General features: G+C 53.4%; 5 protein-coding genes across 5 annotated transcripts; 3 read left to right on the top strand and 2 right to left on the bottom strand.

The window, feature by feature from the left end:
* Positions 1 to 317: 317 nt before the first annotated feature.
* NUU61_000732 (60S ribosomal eL33 domain-containing protein) lies at positions 318 to 1160 on the bottom strand (the record flags this gene model as incomplete). Its single annotated transcript, XM_056651315.1, has 5 exons — positions 318 to 532; positions 601 to 743; positions 805 to 858; positions 999 to 1008; positions 1136 to 1160. The coding sequence occupies 5 exons, from the start codon at positions 1158 to 1160 to the stop codon at positions 318 to 320; spliced, it is 447 nt and encodes a 148-aa protein (XP_056516165.1).
* Positions 1161 to 3081: 1921 nt separating this feature from the next.
* Positions 3082 to 5375, top strand: NUU61_000731 (glucose-6-phosphate dehydrogenase; the record flags this gene model as incomplete). The annotated part of the gene is made up of 10 exons (XM_056651314.1): positions 3082 to 3125; positions 3397 to 3469; positions 3533 to 3553; positions 3610 to 3960; positions 4025 to 4222; positions 4280 to 4364; positions 4421 to 4497; positions 4554 to 4761; positions 4824 to 5195; positions 5263 to 5375. 10 exons carry the CDS (start codon positions 3082 to 3084, stop codon positions 5373 to 5375), a joined length of 1542 nt encoding a protein of 513 aa, XP_056516164.1.
* A 1050-nt stretch (positions 5376 to 6425) lies between these two features.
* On the top strand, positions 6426 to 8612 carry NUU61_000730 (putative sucrose transporter; the record flags this gene model as incomplete). Its single annotated transcript, XM_056651313.1, has 8 exons — positions 6426 to 6523; positions 6648 to 6673; positions 6742 to 6986; positions 7046 to 7112; positions 7166 to 7237; positions 7290 to 7479; positions 7536 to 7651; positions 7708 to 8612. The coding sequence occupies 8 exons, from the start codon at positions 6426 to 6428 to the stop codon at positions 8610 to 8612; spliced, it is 1719 nt and encodes a 572-aa protein (XP_056516163.1).
* A 431-nt stretch (positions 8613 to 9043) lies between these two features.
* On the top strand, positions 9044 to 10020 carry NUU61_000729 (ThiJ/PfpI family protein; the record flags this gene model as incomplete). Its single annotated transcript, XM_056651312.1, has 3 exons — positions 9044 to 9121; positions 9229 to 9466; positions 9629 to 10020. The coding sequence occupies 3 exons, from the start codon at positions 9044 to 9046 to the stop codon at positions 10018 to 10020; spliced, it is 708 nt and encodes a 235-aa protein (XP_056516162.1).
* A 549-nt stretch (positions 10021 to 10569) lies between these two features.
* NUU61_000728 (DUF1708 domain-containing protein) lies at positions 10570 to 14113 on the bottom strand (the record flags this gene model as incomplete). The annotated part of the gene is made up of 7 exons (XM_056651311.1): positions 10570 to 10646; positions 10698 to 11792; positions 11864 to 13191; positions 13248 to 13476; positions 13533 to 13626; positions 13692 to 13849; positions 13924 to 14113. The coding sequence occupies 7 exons, from the start codon at positions 14111 to 14113 to the stop codon at positions 10570 to 10572; spliced, it is 3171 nt and encodes a 1056-aa protein (XP_056516161.1).
* Between the last annotated feature and the right edge of the window lie 1288 nt (positions 14114 to 15401).

Genomic DNA, 15401 nt, shown 5'->3' with positions numbered 1-15401 from the left:
TCGATTGGCCGGTCTGTTGAAAATGGTATGGATTTGGTGTGTATGAGCGTCAGATACACAGTGGGAGAGAAAAAGTGACGCCGCAACGACCAGACAACATCATTGCTCGTCAATGGTCAAACAAAAGATAAAAAAAAAAAACGAGATCCTCAAAAAGAGAGAGACCCAACAAAGAAGATATTGTCTTTCCGTGGTATCTCGATGCCGACACAGCAGCACACAAGTTTGTAAAAAAAATTTTGTTCTTTTTTTGGATTCGTAGGGCTCGATGGAGGACCCTGCCTTTCTTCTTTCTCCCACGAATGAAAAAAACGTGATCAACCTGCCAAACTCCACCTCAATTCAACATCCGGCTCCGATCCGTCGACTTTTCTTTTCCTTGCCTGACCGACTGTCTGCGCAAATATGGAATCGCCCACTAGATACACAAGCCGTTTAGATGTTGGAGGGGTAGAGCATGACGCGGACGGTAGCGCCGAAGGACTTGGGGGGAGGTTGTGGCGGAACTTGGCGCGCACAACGCCGGAGTTGCCTGCGAAGAGTCAGATATGTTGATCTTGCCGGGGATTGAGAGTTATCAATGGTTCTGTGGCCACATACCGTGCGGGCGGGTGACCTTGCCCCAGATCACCCGGATGTTGGAGCCGCGGACCTCACGCTTGGCCCGGTAGACGAAAGCGACCTTCTTGCCCAGGTAGAAGTTGGCGGCCTTCGTGTCATCGACACCCTCGATCTTGACCAGACTGTATCACAAATCAGATTCCATTCTTGCCATATCCGAACAAGGTGCGCAGGTGTAGGTACCTCGTGTTGGGGGTGAGTGCGTGCTTGGAGCGCTGGTAGCTCAGGTGGCGACCCCTGTAGGAAATCCGTATTAATCGTCTGTTCTCACAGTTGTTGATTCGAAGCCCATGATGTTCCCCCAGCTCGATCCATTTCGATCCATTTCGAGGTTGTCAAGTCCAACGCGACGGGGCGACTGTGTGATAGTAACTTACTTAACGTAGACTAGAAAAGAGCAATCAGTTAGCATACACAGATTCTTCTCTCGTCGCAGCCAGCATCTACATCAGCGCGCCCGGATTTGGTGTCTCCTGGACTGCGCCGATCGATCGGGGACCATGGCAGCACTCACGTCGGTGTCCCTGTTCCGAAGACATGGTGACGGCTTTTCTCAACGGGCAAGGATAACAAGTCGAAGGAATGACCCGCAAGAGATCAGAAGTCGTTCCCGGTTGTCGTGGTTGTCGTCGCTTCGATAGAGGAGTCAAGGCACACAATCAATTTGCGAATGTGTTGGCCGCCCGCTCGCCCTAACCCAAAACGGACACTCGCTTGCCAGGGCTAAGCGAGATCCCGTGACTGGTCCTGTGAGTCCCGTGGGTCCCGTGATATCTAGACTATCCCTGTTTGGGCCATGTCGGAGAATCTTATTTATCCGTCGGCCTTATTCAACACCGCCTTTCTTTTTTTTTTCTGCCGACCGGTCGACTGTGGTCCGAACTGGAGCCCTCCCAGTGACGAAACCTCACCATGACGACAGACCGAACTACCCAATATCGGTGATATGAGGGTCGGCTTTTGACGTTCTCCCTACTCGCCAGCCTCATTTTGAGACAAATAACATTTTGAGACAAATAAATCCTCGGCTCGCACCATCATGTCCATGCTGTCTACAGATGTTCTACTATAAATGTCACCAGGTCCGGATGCCGGATCGAAAGCCGGGAGATATAGTCCAGACCGAGAGTACCTATTTGGAAATCTTGTACAGACAGGCCCCACCAGGTCGGGATTACTGATTTCACGGTTTCTCCAAGGACCTGAAATGATTTTCAAGGCCCCTCTCGTGCGAGTGTATCCATTGGATGGACATGCAAAATGAGGACCATCGCGGCTAAATCTGTAGGCTCCGAATGCGGCAGTTCCAACGAACCGAGTAGGATCGGGCAGAATTGACGGGAAAATAGAATCCGTGAGAGATGACAAATGGGCCGATCACTCCCCACGATTTCGGACACCGAGCTTCTTTATCTTTGGGATTACCATCTGATACAGGGTTCGAGAAATTGACTTTATTCAGGTATCTGTCTGTGTATACTGTATATTATATATTATATATTGTATCCTGTAGTGTATGAACAGCAGGCCGAGTACATCAGTCAACTCGGACTTGTGCCACCTGCAGCATACATGCTCATACATGTTCCGAGCCGGCTTTTCCTATTTCAATATAGATGCTCCACCTTGCCGCATTCTGTCCCGGTGATAGTCATGCTAACAAGACTATTACATCGAGGTTGCTTTTTTTTTTTCATTCTTTCTTTCTTTCTTTCTCATTCTCATTCTCATTCTCATTCTTATTCTTATTCTTATTCTTTTTTTTTTTTTTTTTTTTTGAACGAATCTATTCCTGCTTGATCCCGGAATCAGCCTGTTGACAATCAGGACCACCCGGGTCTGTCTTATCAGATGACCTCTCTCGTTGAATATTTCTTCTAGAAGTCTTACGGCTTCGATGGGATCAGCAGGGTACAGTCTGGCTCACGTACACATCCCATAGTCCCTCGGTACGAGCTTTCTAGTAAGCCGGGGTGATCGCGCGGGGTCATGGGTCTTATGGATGCCAAAGTGGCCCCTCGAGTCGAAGGATTCCGGACCGTGCATGTTCCTGGGGATTGGAGTTTAAAATCAAAGAGGGAGGAGAGGGGTGTGTAGTACTGTAGTCTATCAGAGAGGGCGTTGCCACAGAATGATAGATAGTAGTTAATGGATTGTATGGGCTACAAGAAAACCAAGAAAGAAAAGAAACGAATAAACAAATAAATCAAAGAGAAAGAAGACCGTCAGATTAAATCAGTAATACCCTGAGGTCATAAATAACATAAAATACCCAGAAAACCCACGACTGCCCCACCACCGAAGCTGCTGAGAGCGCGCCATAAAAAGTACTCCGCTGGAACCTGCGAGATTATCTCTTTCCCATTCTTCTCTTCTCTTCCTACTCTCTCTCTCTCTCTCTCTCTCTCTAATTTCCATCTCTCCCCCCATTTTTGTATATTCAGGGTTTCGTGTTGCAAGATGGCCAGCGTGATCTCTCCGACCGATGAGCGCCAGAATGCTGGGTAAGTGCCGTCCTGTCTCTGACATCACTTCCCCCTCCTCCGGCAACGGAAGCACACCGGCTGGATTGCCTCACCCTCAACCCGACCGTAGACGTCCCTTTTCGATGGGCGCAGAATCTTCTCTATTCCGAAGGCTGCCAATTAGTCTTCCGAGGCCATTCGTCCACGATTGTCTGCTCCCGATCACCCCGCCTGAACCGAACCACCCCCTCGCAACTTCCGTCCACGTCGACAAGATTCAGTCTTGACTAACAATGGCTTTTCAATTCAGCACCATCGAACTTAAAGATGACACCCTTATCGTGGTACTAGGCGCATCTGGTGATCTTGCGAAGAAGAAGACGGTTCGTACCCCGCCTCCGGTTGGCGTGACTCAAGTCGCTCGAGAAGACTAACCTGTGTTCTAGTTCCCTGCCCTCTTTGGCCTCGTATGTGATCATCCGTGGATGCCTCGCGCTCTTCCCGACTGACCATTCTCTCGCAGTTCCGCAACAAGTTCCTGCCCAAGGACATTAAGATCGTCGGATATGCACGGACAAAGATGGACCACGAAGAATACCTCAAGCGCGTGCGCTCATACATCAAGGTTCCCACGAAGGAGATTGAAGAGCAACTAGACCAGTTCTGCAAGCTGTGCACCTACGTCTCGGGCCAGTACGACCAGGATGACTCGTTCATCAACCTCAACAAGCACCTCGAGGAGGTCGAGAAGGGCCGCCAAGGGAAGGAGCAGAACCGTGTGTTCTACATGGCCCTGCCCCCCAGTGTCTTTATTACCGTGTCGGAGCAGTTGAAGCGCAACTGCTACCCCAAGAACGGCCTCGCTCGCATTATTGTGAGTTCTTTCGACAACAGCCGCGCCAGTCCGGACAACGCTAATATATCATTTTCCTCCTTAGGTCGAGAAGCCGTTCGGCAAGGACCTGCAGAGCTCGCGCGATCTCCAGAAGGCCCTGGACCCTAACTGGAAGGAGGAGGAGATCTTCCGCATTGACCACTACCTCGGCAAGGAGATGGTTAAGAACATTCTTATTCTGCGATTTGGCAACGAGTTCTTCAACGCCACATGGAACCGTCACCACATCGACAACGTTCAGGTACGACTGAATGACCCTTCAACCATGCCAAGCGACTAGAGTCTAATCCCTGTGCAGATTACATTCAAGGAGCCGTTCGGTACTGAAGGTCGTGGAGGCTACTTTGACGAGTTCGGCATCATCCGTGACGTTATGCAGAACCGTGCGTTTACTCTTAACACCCGATGTACTCGTCAAATAAAGCTAACTCTGGGCCAGACCTTCTGCAGGTTCTCACGCTGCTCGCCATGGAGCGCCCCATCTCCTTCTCCTCGGAAGACATCCGTGACGAGAAGGTTAGTGTTCCGCATCTCGATTTCACTCCTAATTTTTGGTACTGATTAGTTAATAGGTCCGTGTTCTTCGCGCCATGGATGCCATTGAGCCCAAGAACGTCATTATTGGTCAGTACGGGCGGTCGCTCGACGGCAGCAAGCCCGGCTACCTGGAGGATGACACCGTCCCGAAGGAGTCACGCTGCCCGACCTTCACCGCACTGGTTGCGTACATCAAGAACGAGCGATGGGACGGTGTTCCCTTCATCCTGAAGGCCGGTAAAGGTATGAGAACCCCTCGACCTACACCTCTCTGTATATGACCATAATTCTCACATTTCCTGCAGCCCTAAACGAGCAAAAGACCGAGGTTCGGATTCAGTTCCGCGACGTCACTTCCGGCATCTTCAAGGACATTCCCCGCAACGAGCTTGTCATTCGGGTCCAGCCCAACGAGTCCGTCTACATCAAGATGAACTCGAAATTGCCCGGTCTGTCCATGCAGACGGTGGTGACCGAGCTGGACTTGACGTACCGCCGCCGCTTCTCCGACCTCAAGATTCCCGAGGCCTACGAGTCTCTGATCCTGGATGCCTTCAAGGGCGACCACTCTAACTTTGTCCGCGACGATGAGCTGGATGCCAGCTGGCGCATCTTCACCCCGCTCCTGCACTACCTGGACGACAACAAGGAGATCATCCCCATGGAATACCCATACGGTGAGTGCATGGCGATGAGCTTTCTACTTCTCTTGCGCACATTGCTAATGAATTTCTTTTCTTGTAGGCTCCCGTGGACCGGCTGTTCTGGACGACTTCACCGCATCGTACGGCTACAAGTTCAGTGACGCTGCGGGCTACCAGTGGCCCGTGACGACCTCGGCCCCGAACCGGCTGTAGATGTGTGAAGACAAGACGAGTGCTGTTTATGATGATTATGGGAAATCAGTTTCGGAACACGGGAAATCAAAATCTTGTCTCATTTCTTTTTCTTTTTCTTTTTCTTTTTTTTATCTCACTTCTGCTGGTTGGCCGGCCGGGCTAGCGGGAGTCGCGTCATGCTGTGATATTTACGTCCCTGGACACCAAACTCGATGTTAGAATTGGATGCCGAGCAATGCACGAATAATCCTTCACTCTATCACTTTTGTAAGTCCCCGAAGACAGGGGAGCGCACAGGGCATTTCTATAATTGGCACCGCTTTAGTCAGCCTGTCATTCCCGATGCGTCTTCCTGTCCAGGAGGGATTTTGACAGTATCCAGTGCAGGAAGAGAGAGATAGAGCTGGAAAAAGCCTGCAGAGAGCTGAAAAACCACTCTAGAGAGATGTGCATTGCATTGGACCATGAGCTGTCAGGAACCGCGATCGGCATTGGGGCCCCTGGATCTCCAAAGGGGGCAATGAACGATAAGCCCCGGGGCCCGCATGGATTCGGCGCTCAGGCCAGTTTTTTTTCTCCCGTCTCCGTTCTCCTGGTCCGGCCACATTCCTCCCCCAAACGGCCATTGTCAACGGTCGAGATCTTCTCTCTGCTTCCTCTCTCTTGTTTGGTCTTTCTTGCGCTCGCGATCCATCGCATGACTCCCAATTGACGCCGCGCATTGCGATCCTGGCCCCCGGACCCACGACCCACGCCGTGATTCAAAACACCCACAAAAACCACGCGAGTTGGTGCCTGCTCCCCGGCTCGACCAGCAAGGCCGATTTTGCCCATTTTCTGCCTCCCGAGCCGAATCGCTGCCTCCTCACCCGAACTACGCGGCTCTCTTCCCTTGAAAAGTCTTCGCCGCAACCGTCTTCCGTATACATACAGTCTCGTCTCGCCTTGGGAGTCCCGACTGCGCGTGCTGGTCACCACGCAGAATAGAGTCGTTGGCCACCACATATCCGATTGCTTGGGAGGAATAGTGGGAGGAGCTGAGCGCATGTCAGCCCGGGGACAGCCAGAATGCCGCAGGCTGCACGATGGGCGGGTACTCCCTCCATCAAGGGTCGCTCTGAGTCCACTCGGATGGCCCTGTTGACGTTCAGTTTGGTGGGCTTGCAGTGCGTATTCTCTTTTCCTTTGGATGTTGCGCGTTCTTCGCGCGAAGAAGTGGTCGGATGGCTTTTGCGATTTAGGCAACAAGCGGACAAAGAGTATGGGCTCACTGAAACTTTGCGAGGACAGATTCACTTGGGGCGTTGAGATGACATGTAAGATCTGCCGATCTTGAACTGCCATTGGGAAGTCCTGTCACTGACGGTCTGTTTGACAATCTCAGATTTCACCCCGTACCTTCTACAACTCGGTTTAACCAAGTCCAAGACATCGTTGGTGTGGATCGCCGGCCCGTTGTCGGGATTGATCATCCAGCCTCTGATTGGAGTTATTGCGGATCGCTCCCGGTCGAAATGGGGCCGTCGGAGACCCTTTATGGTCGGCGGTTCCTTTCTCGTGGCATTATGTCTGTTTGTCTTGGGATGGACGGCGGAGATTGTTGCCGTCTTCGTGAAAGAACCGGAAAAGGTACAGTGCGCGATAGAGCTAGGTGATATCTTGACGTTGACCGGTCACTTGTCATGCAGGCTAAAAATGTCATGGTTGCCGTAGCCATCTTGAGTATATATGCTGTTGATTTCTCCATTAATATTGGTAAGCGCCCCAATGTAGTCATTTCTGTCGAGTGCCTTGCTGATCTTCACTAGTACAAGCATGTTGTCGCAGTTTGGTTGTAGATACGCTATCGATTCCATCGCAGCAAGCTGGATCCGCATGGGGTATGTTCTACTTTGAGATATGATTGCAAGCTGAGCCTAACTGTGTCTCTAGCGGGCAGAATGTGCGCCATCGGTCAGCTTTTGAGCTATGTGGTCGGCTCTATTGATACCGTGAGCATCTTTGGGAGTATTATTGGCGACACTCAGTTTAAGCAAATGACGGTCATCGCGGGCTTGTTCTTGATTGGCGCTGTGTCGGTCACATCGTACTCTGTGAAAGAGCGAGTGCTGCTCTCAGCGAGGTGAGAATCACCAGCTGAATGTGACCGGGATTGGTATTAATTGCTCGAGTAAACAGGGATTCTGATGGCAAAGCGGGTGCGGTCCAAGTGCTCTCCACACTGTTCAAGACGACTATGGAGCTCCCGCCTCGCATCCAAGCTATTTGCTGGGCTCAGTTCTGGGCTTGGATTGGTATGGGCATCGTACTTGTTTTTTTCTCTCTTACATATCAGGCTGACCTCTGCTAGGCTGGTTCCCTTTTCTGTTCTACAGCACCACTTGGGTGGGCGAGACCTACTTCCGCTATGAAGTACCCAAAGAGCGGATTACGAAGACGACCGATATGCTGGGTGAGGTGGGCCGCATTGGTAGTTTGTCGCTGGTGGTGTTCTCCTTCATCACATTTCTGAGTTCCGTGCTCATCCCGTTCTGTGTGCAACAACGGGATACCAAGCGGGCGCGATTCCCTCCGCGACCTCCTCGAAAAGTGGCCGCCGTCCTCAAGGCGATCGGCGCAGTGCGGCCAGACTTGCAGACTGCATGGCTCTTGTCCCATCTCATGTTCGCTATTATGATGATCTTCGCGCCACTGGCGCATTCCCGGGCTTTCGCAACGTTCTTAGTCGCCGTGTGCGGTATACCGTGGGCGATCAGTAGCTGGGCGCCCTACGCGTTCATGGGGGTGGAGATCAACAAGCTGACGATGAACGGCGCCGCGCCTATGGGCCCGCCGCCTTCGCACTCGGGTGCGGTGACTATGATCACGTCGGCCAGTCTGCGCGCCAACGCGGCCGACTCCGAGCTGGATGTGCTACGGCTCAACCACCACGATACGGACAGTGATACAGACAACGACGACGAGGAAGACCCGTCGTCGAACATCCCATCAACCGGCGAGCTGGCGGGTATTTATCTCGGGGTGCTGAATGTCTACACGACACTGCCGCAGTTCGTCGGCACGCTCATCAGCTGGCTCGTCTTCAGTGTACTCGAGCCGGGCGCCCAGTCCAAGAATGACTCGGACCCGTCGGACATGCAGTGGATGAACCTTGACAAAAACAAGCCCAACGCCATTGCCATCTGCCTCTTGATCGGGGCGCTCAGCGCGATCGTGGCGGCCGAGGCGACTCGCCGGTTCCGCTCGGTGTGTTGAGCTCATCCCGACCCTGACCGACCTCGGGACCCCTACCTAGGGCTACTCATTACCTCATTACCCTTGTTATGACCCGGACCCCCTTGCCGGCGCGATGAACAGCGGTTGATTCTTGCTCGATACCCGATGCATTTTTGCCTGTGAGCTTTGACTTTATTATTTATTTACTTTTCGTCTGTTACATTTCCCTTGATATATTCTATGTACAGTCTAAGGTGTGATACAAATAATATCTTAATTCTGCAATGACATCATCCGCCCCACGTCCTCGCGCAGCTTGTGAAGTGCAACTTTGCGGTGCTCGGCCATTGGCTGCCTGCCGGTGGGTTTGGCGGGGCAGTGACGATATGGTGAGATCTTATAAGTAGCTGTGTGCAGCCATTGTGCAAACTTCAACTTGACTTCAACCCATTGATCATTCTACTTCCACAATGGCACCCAACGTCCTCGTTGTCCTCACCTCGCAGGGAGAAATCCCCGCCAACCGCGCCCGCACGGGCTGGTATTTGGTAAGTTACAATTACCCTCAGTTATATGCCTAGAGCTCGATTTCCATCTATCCACATCGGTATGTTCTATCTCATTAGAACAATGTCTAACCATTCTATTCAAACAGCCGGAATTCGCCCACCCCCACAACGTCCTCCACAACAAAGTCTCCCTGACCATCGCCTCCCCCAAGGGCGGCGAGGCCCCGCTGGACCCGAGCTCGGTCAAGGCCTTCGAAGCCGACCCCGTGTCGACGACCTTCCTCGAGGAACAGAAGCCGCTGTGGACGAACACGCACAAGCTGTCGGAGATGCTGCCGCGGGCGGGCGAGTTTGATGCTATTTTCTATGTTGGGGGCCATGGCCGTACGTAAAACACATCCCTTCCTACCCTTACCCATACCATATACATCCATTTAACCATATCGTATGGATATATATATATATATATATATATATCTATATGGGTATATACCTATATCTATAGAAGCAAACGAGCTAACAGTGTTATTTATGATTTATGAACAGCAATGTTCGACCTCCACTCTGACCCCACCTCCCTAGCCCTAATCCAAACCTTCGCCGCCGCCAAAAAACCCGTCGCCGCCGTCTGCCACGGGCCCGCCGTGCTGCTGAACGCCACCGCCCCCTCGGGCCTGCCGCTGATCGCCGGCGCCACGGTGACCGGGTTCTCGAACACCGAGGAGGACCAGGCCAACATGTCGGCCGTGATGCCGTTCCTGCTGGAGACGGAGCTGGCGCGCGTGTCGGGCGGGCACTATGTCAAGGCTGCGGAGCCGTGGGCTGAGAAGGTGGTTGTGGCGCGCACGGCGGGGACGGATTCTGTGTTGATTACGGGGCAGAATCCTGCTAGTGCTACTGGGGTTGGGAAGGAGATTCTTAAGGCTTTGGGTCTTTGATCTATCTATCTCTCACTCTCCTTTATTCCGTGGAGGAATAGTTGCTGGGTTAGTTTCAGTGGATCATACAAGATGACATCTACAGTTTCAAGCCATTCATATTGAAGCAACTCAATCGGATGGATATCCAGTAGCAAAAGGGGAATAGAGCAAGGAAACAAACATAAATAAAGAACCCAAGTAGAATCGAAAGAAAAAAAAGAGGATCAAAAGGATATCTGTCCAGCCGGGGACCGGAGAAGTCAAAAGGACACAAGAAAGAAAAACAATTAAGCTCAACCAAAAGATCCATCAATCGTATCGCAGCATTTGTCGGTCTGCTCGCGCATGGCACGGGGCGCTTCCAATCGGCCATGCAAAGGTGGCTCGACAAGCAAACACGAAGAACAAGGAAACAAGGGAGGTTTGGTCGGGAGATGAAGGGTATACGAAAAATAATAAAAAAACAAATAATAGCGCACAGAGGTAGCTCTGGGATCATTACCAAGAAACGAAGTAGGTCGGGAAAAGTCGACAAGAGAAAAAATCAGGAAGCATGGGTTGGTGGTTTCACCGCGGAACCTCGTCCGTGTTGCCGGTCAGTTCGGCCACTCGGGCCTTGATGCGGGCGACACGAGATTCAATGGCTAAAGAATAGGTTAGTAGTGTTGTCAGACTGGCCAAGTTGTGTTGCTTACTCTCTTCTCCGCTGGTGTCGCCCTCGTCCGTCCGCTCAGACTGGCTGGTGCGGGTCTCGGGCTCCTCACTGGCCGCAGCCGCTCGCTCGGCGGCGTTCTTACGGATCTGCGCCCACCGGTCATGCTCGACAGGCGAGGGCTCAGACTCGGTGCCGACCTCGGTCTTCGTCTCGTGGCCGTTGGTGGGAGTCTGAGGAGCCTCAGCCCTGTAGGCCGGCGGTGGGGTCGGTTCAGGACTTGGGGGAGATTCCTCCGGGACAAATGCAGGCTGCTCGACCAACGGTCCCTGATCGAACTTGGAGAATTCCTGGTCGGCTGCATCGCGCTCGTTGGTATCGACGCGAGAGAGAGCATCGTATTCCACCGCGTGTCTGGTCTTCGGTGGCCCGCCATTCTCCAGAGAAGTAGACGGCCGCACAGGGCTCTGAGCTTCCGCCACTGGTTCTGCAACGGGTTCCGCAGTAGGCTTTGCGACAGGCTCCGCGGCACGTTCCGTTGGGGGTTCCGCAGTGGGCTTTGCGACAGGCTCCGCGGCACGTTCCGTTGGGGGTTCCGCAGTGGGCTTTGCGACAGGCTCCGCGGCACGCTCCGTTGGGGGTTCCTCAGTGCGTTGGGGAGTCGAGGGCTTTGCAGGCTCGGTGCTCTCCGCGGTTGTAGGCTTTTCTGGAACAGGCTTCTTCTTCACTGGAGCAGGCTTGGGAGAGCCGGGAGCCGGCTCTTGAGCGGCCTTCGCCTTAGCCTCGAGAGCTGCGCGGGCCGCGGCCACCGCAGACGTTTCCTTAGCACCCGTCGATTTCATGGGCGGCTGCTCATTCTTCTTCTTGCCGGCACCAAACATACTCTTAAAGCCAGAGTTCCCGGTCTTCTTCTTGAGTTTCTTGCCGGTGTCCTCGCTGGGTTCCTGCGCCCGCGGTTCAACAGGCTGTTCAGTCACCGCCGCTTTTGCATCGCCCTTGTCCTCGCCAGGAGCAGTGACCTTGACGGTCTTCTTGGGCGGCTCGGGGGGAGGGCGGGAGGGGGGTCGAGGCTGCTGTGTCCTTGGGAGGGGGCGACGGAGCAGCCTTCGTACTGGGTTGGGGCGAAACCGAAAGGGTGCTGGGCGTTTTGGCAGGGGCTTCGGCAGCAGGCTCAGAGGTGGCCAAGCTCTCCCGCAGGAGCACCGGTACCAGCGCGGCTGTTATTGAGATAAGCAGCTCGGAAGGCGTTCTTGTCGTAATTATTCGCCCACTTCATGGCCGAAGAGGCCTCGTTTACAATGCCGGGTTGAAGTGTCATGGTGGAGTTGGTCTTGGAGTAGAAGCGGCTATCACCCGAGTTGGCTCGGCTGTCCTTCGACTCCGCGTCTTGCTCGCGATGCTTCTTTTGAAGAGCCGCCGCAGCCGCCTGGATTCGCTTGTGCTGATCAGGTCCAATGCTGGTCTTGCTTTGCGGAGCTTGGTTGTTGGGCCGCTTGTACGACTCTTCAATCGAAGAAACCTTCTTGGCAGAGGACTTGCGGCGTCCAAGCTTGTTTTTGCGGCTGCCAAAACTGAAGAACCGCTTCTTCTCGACGATCTGCGCCCCGGCCTCCGGCTCAGGTGCAGCGCCCTTCACTTGTTCCTCAAGGACCAGCCACTTGGTATCCCGAATTACTGTCTCGAGAAGCGCGCACCGACCGAACACGGCCTTGCGGGCGGCGGGTTCATCGCCCGACAAGCTGCTGATCCACACCCACCAGAACGAGTCGTCCAGGTCAAAGGAGTTGATACTAGCCAGCTCAGCCGGCTCAAGCGAGGGCTCGCTATCCAGGTTGCGCTTGTGGGACTGCGAGCTTTGACCCCGGGCCGACGTGATGGGCGGCAGAACCTTATCCGGGGGCAACAGCAACGGAGCAACTGGAGCCTTCAAGCTCGTGTCATCCGAGAATCCAGACGACATAAAGTCCGCCCAGGATGGAGTGGTTGGACGAGCAAGCTCTCCTTCCCCAGACTCAGGCGCAGACTTGATCTCACCCGCAGACACACTCTGCGACCTTGCCGCCTGGGCCGTGGCCTCTTCCTCCTCCGGGTCTGACTCAATGGATCCCCCGAACCCAATGTCTTCGAAACGAGACCAGGACGCATCCCGCAAACTGGTTGACTGCTTCGTACTAGAGACAGCGGATTCATTCGTCGACGAAATGCACTTCAACACCCGGAGACACTCGTCAGTCAGGGCACGGATGGGGTCGTCAAAGTTGGCAAATTCTTGCAGGTGCCAATCATCGTCGCGGTATTCAAAATTCTTCGCGCGCCGCAGCAAGGCAAAGGGCGTCGGAGAGACCGTGTCCACAATCATAACGACCTTAGTGGTGGTGACCTGCAGGAGGGTCGGGGTCTCTGGCGGATATTCGGTTGCTTCAACCAGGGTTTGAAGGGAAATCGGAAGCGATGAGATGCCAGTCATGCCGCGAGGCACATCGGGAGACAACGAACGCAAGTAAGCGAAGAACAAGTGACTCGTAGCATCGGCCGCACTGTGAACCCGAGTCAGACTGATGCGCGAAAGCACGTAGGGGGGCCAAAGTCATACGCAGCCCAGTTTTTGTAAGCGGACTCGAACCCACTGCCCGTATCGACATGCTCAAAGGCCCACCATCCAGCATATCGCGAGAGTTTGCGACCTCCCAGGCCATTGGATTTTCCGTGTGCCGCAATGGCAGCGAGGAGGTCAAAGAAGTCGAAGATGATCTTGGTCCGGGCATCCGAGTCGACACTGATCGGGATGAAGGTCGAAAAAGCGTCGCGGGCCAGATCCGAATCTAATGTTACCAATTCAATGCGTGTCCTCTCTACATCCCTGTGACAGGGCTCGTACCTTGCTCGCCGACTTTAAACAACTCATATGCCTCCCATGTAACAACACCACCAGGGAGTCTGCTCCAGCACCATTTCATCACACTGCAAAGGACCTGTCCATAGCACCACGTCAGTCCAAATGTCCGTCTGGGCCACTCGGGAGGCGTGAGGTTCTCACCATCGGCTCATTCAGCCGAAGTTCCTGTGCCAAGGTATCTCCGCTGACGGGAGAGCCCTTCTCAAAGGACTGGTTGAAGTAGTTGCGAATGAAAGTGCGGGCTGCACTAGGATCGGAGCTCGGACGGAATGGGAGGAGAAGGAATGGCGTGCCGAGAGCTGCTCGGGCGAATGATCAGCAATCCGAAAAATGCGGAGGCCACCACATGGTCAAGATAGAAAGTGGCACCCACCTCGAGCCTTCAATTCCTGTGCACAACCTCGCACGAGGTCTTGCACCTCCTCTGGCGCGACCTCAGTCCGCTGCCATGCATCTGTCCATTTGGGCTGCGTCGGGGCCGGCTCTGCAGCCACGGCCGGCTTCGCTTGTTTCTTGGCCGCGTTGGAGTCTTTGCTCCGGAAAACTCGTGAAAAGAACGGCATTTTGGAAGGGTATGCGACCACTGAGATTTGAGTTTACGCGTCGGGGAACGTACAGCGGGTGACGGGGTCCGCTTTTTTATTTGTGGCTTCTGCTTTTCCAAGTCAACAAAACAATTTCGCGGGGATTTTGAAAATGAACCGATGGCGCAGGAGACCAACAGAGTAGTTAAACCACAAGAGATGGAAAGAATGGCTGGGCGTCTCCGGGATGTCCTGCAGCCCCGGAAGAGAGGCTCAGGCAAAGAAAGGATCCCTGGCCTAGGACCTGGTGTCTGTGCTCTGAGAAGTGGGAGGGTGCAGATGATTCTTTTTTAGTGAGACCCTCGTGGCAAGAAGCCTCCGAAGAAGAAACGAAAGAAAACAAAGGAGAGGAAGAATTGAAGAGGGTAGAAAAGAAGAAGAAGAAGCAGCAGAAGCGAAAGACGTTGAGATGGTCAGGGGTAACCGAACTAACCCGCTGGTCTCGACACTACACCCCGCCCGAACAAATCAACTTCTTCTTTTCTTGTCGTTTCTTCTTCTTCTTCTTTTTTTTTTGTGAAAGAAAAAGACTGTGTATTGTGGAAATGAGTGTTGGATAGTGGATGACACTGACAGTGATCATCAGCTCAAATCTGGGTTTTGTGGTTCCAAGGGTCTTCTCTGTCGACAGGACGTCAACCTGCACCCTCACGCAGATCTACTGTACCTGAGTGTCGCCCTCTCGGTCTGTCCAGTCACTTCATCCATGCCGAAGCCAATCATCTGTTGTCCACTGAGACCGCAGGCGGTATGAGATAGCATGATATTGCATGATATCCATAGATATACAAAGGACTGCCTGGCTCTGGCAGTTTAGCTATGGCCTCATCTCAGGGGTTTTCCAGGTAGGGCTGGTCCCGGTGATGCTAAGGAAGAGACCTTCGGCACATACCCGCGGACGCTTGACAATGACACGATCGGAGTATAGACCGGCTCTCGGGAATGATTCATTCTGATACATTGATCTATGCAAGTACTCCATCGTCACTGGGAAGGGATCCAACTTCCAAGCGGCTGAGAAGGATCAGGACGCGGGATATAGACAAAAAATGCAAGCCTCTTGGCCCCCGGCTGGAGAACAAGTGAAGTATGTACCAATTGGAGGGAAGACTCCACCATCAAGAGAGCTCCATATCGTAGAGCTCAGGGCCATAAACCGAATGCTTCCCCTGCCCAGTGCACGAAGGAAGAAAGTGGGGTGTGGCCTCGGGTCAAAAAAGACGTATGGTACTTGTAGATACTTCCCACAAGGTGCAAACCGCAGCTC

This window comes from Penicillium alfredii (genome assembly GCF_028826965.1).
Source record: "Penicillium alfredii strain IBT 34128 chromosome Unknown utg000001l_segment0_segment0, whole genome shotgun sequence".
Lineage (NCBI taxonomy): Eukaryota > Fungi > Ascomycota > Eurotiomycetes > Eurotiales > Aspergillaceae > Penicillium > Penicillium alfredii.
This window is presented reverse-complemented; position numbering and strand designations above follow the sequence as displayed.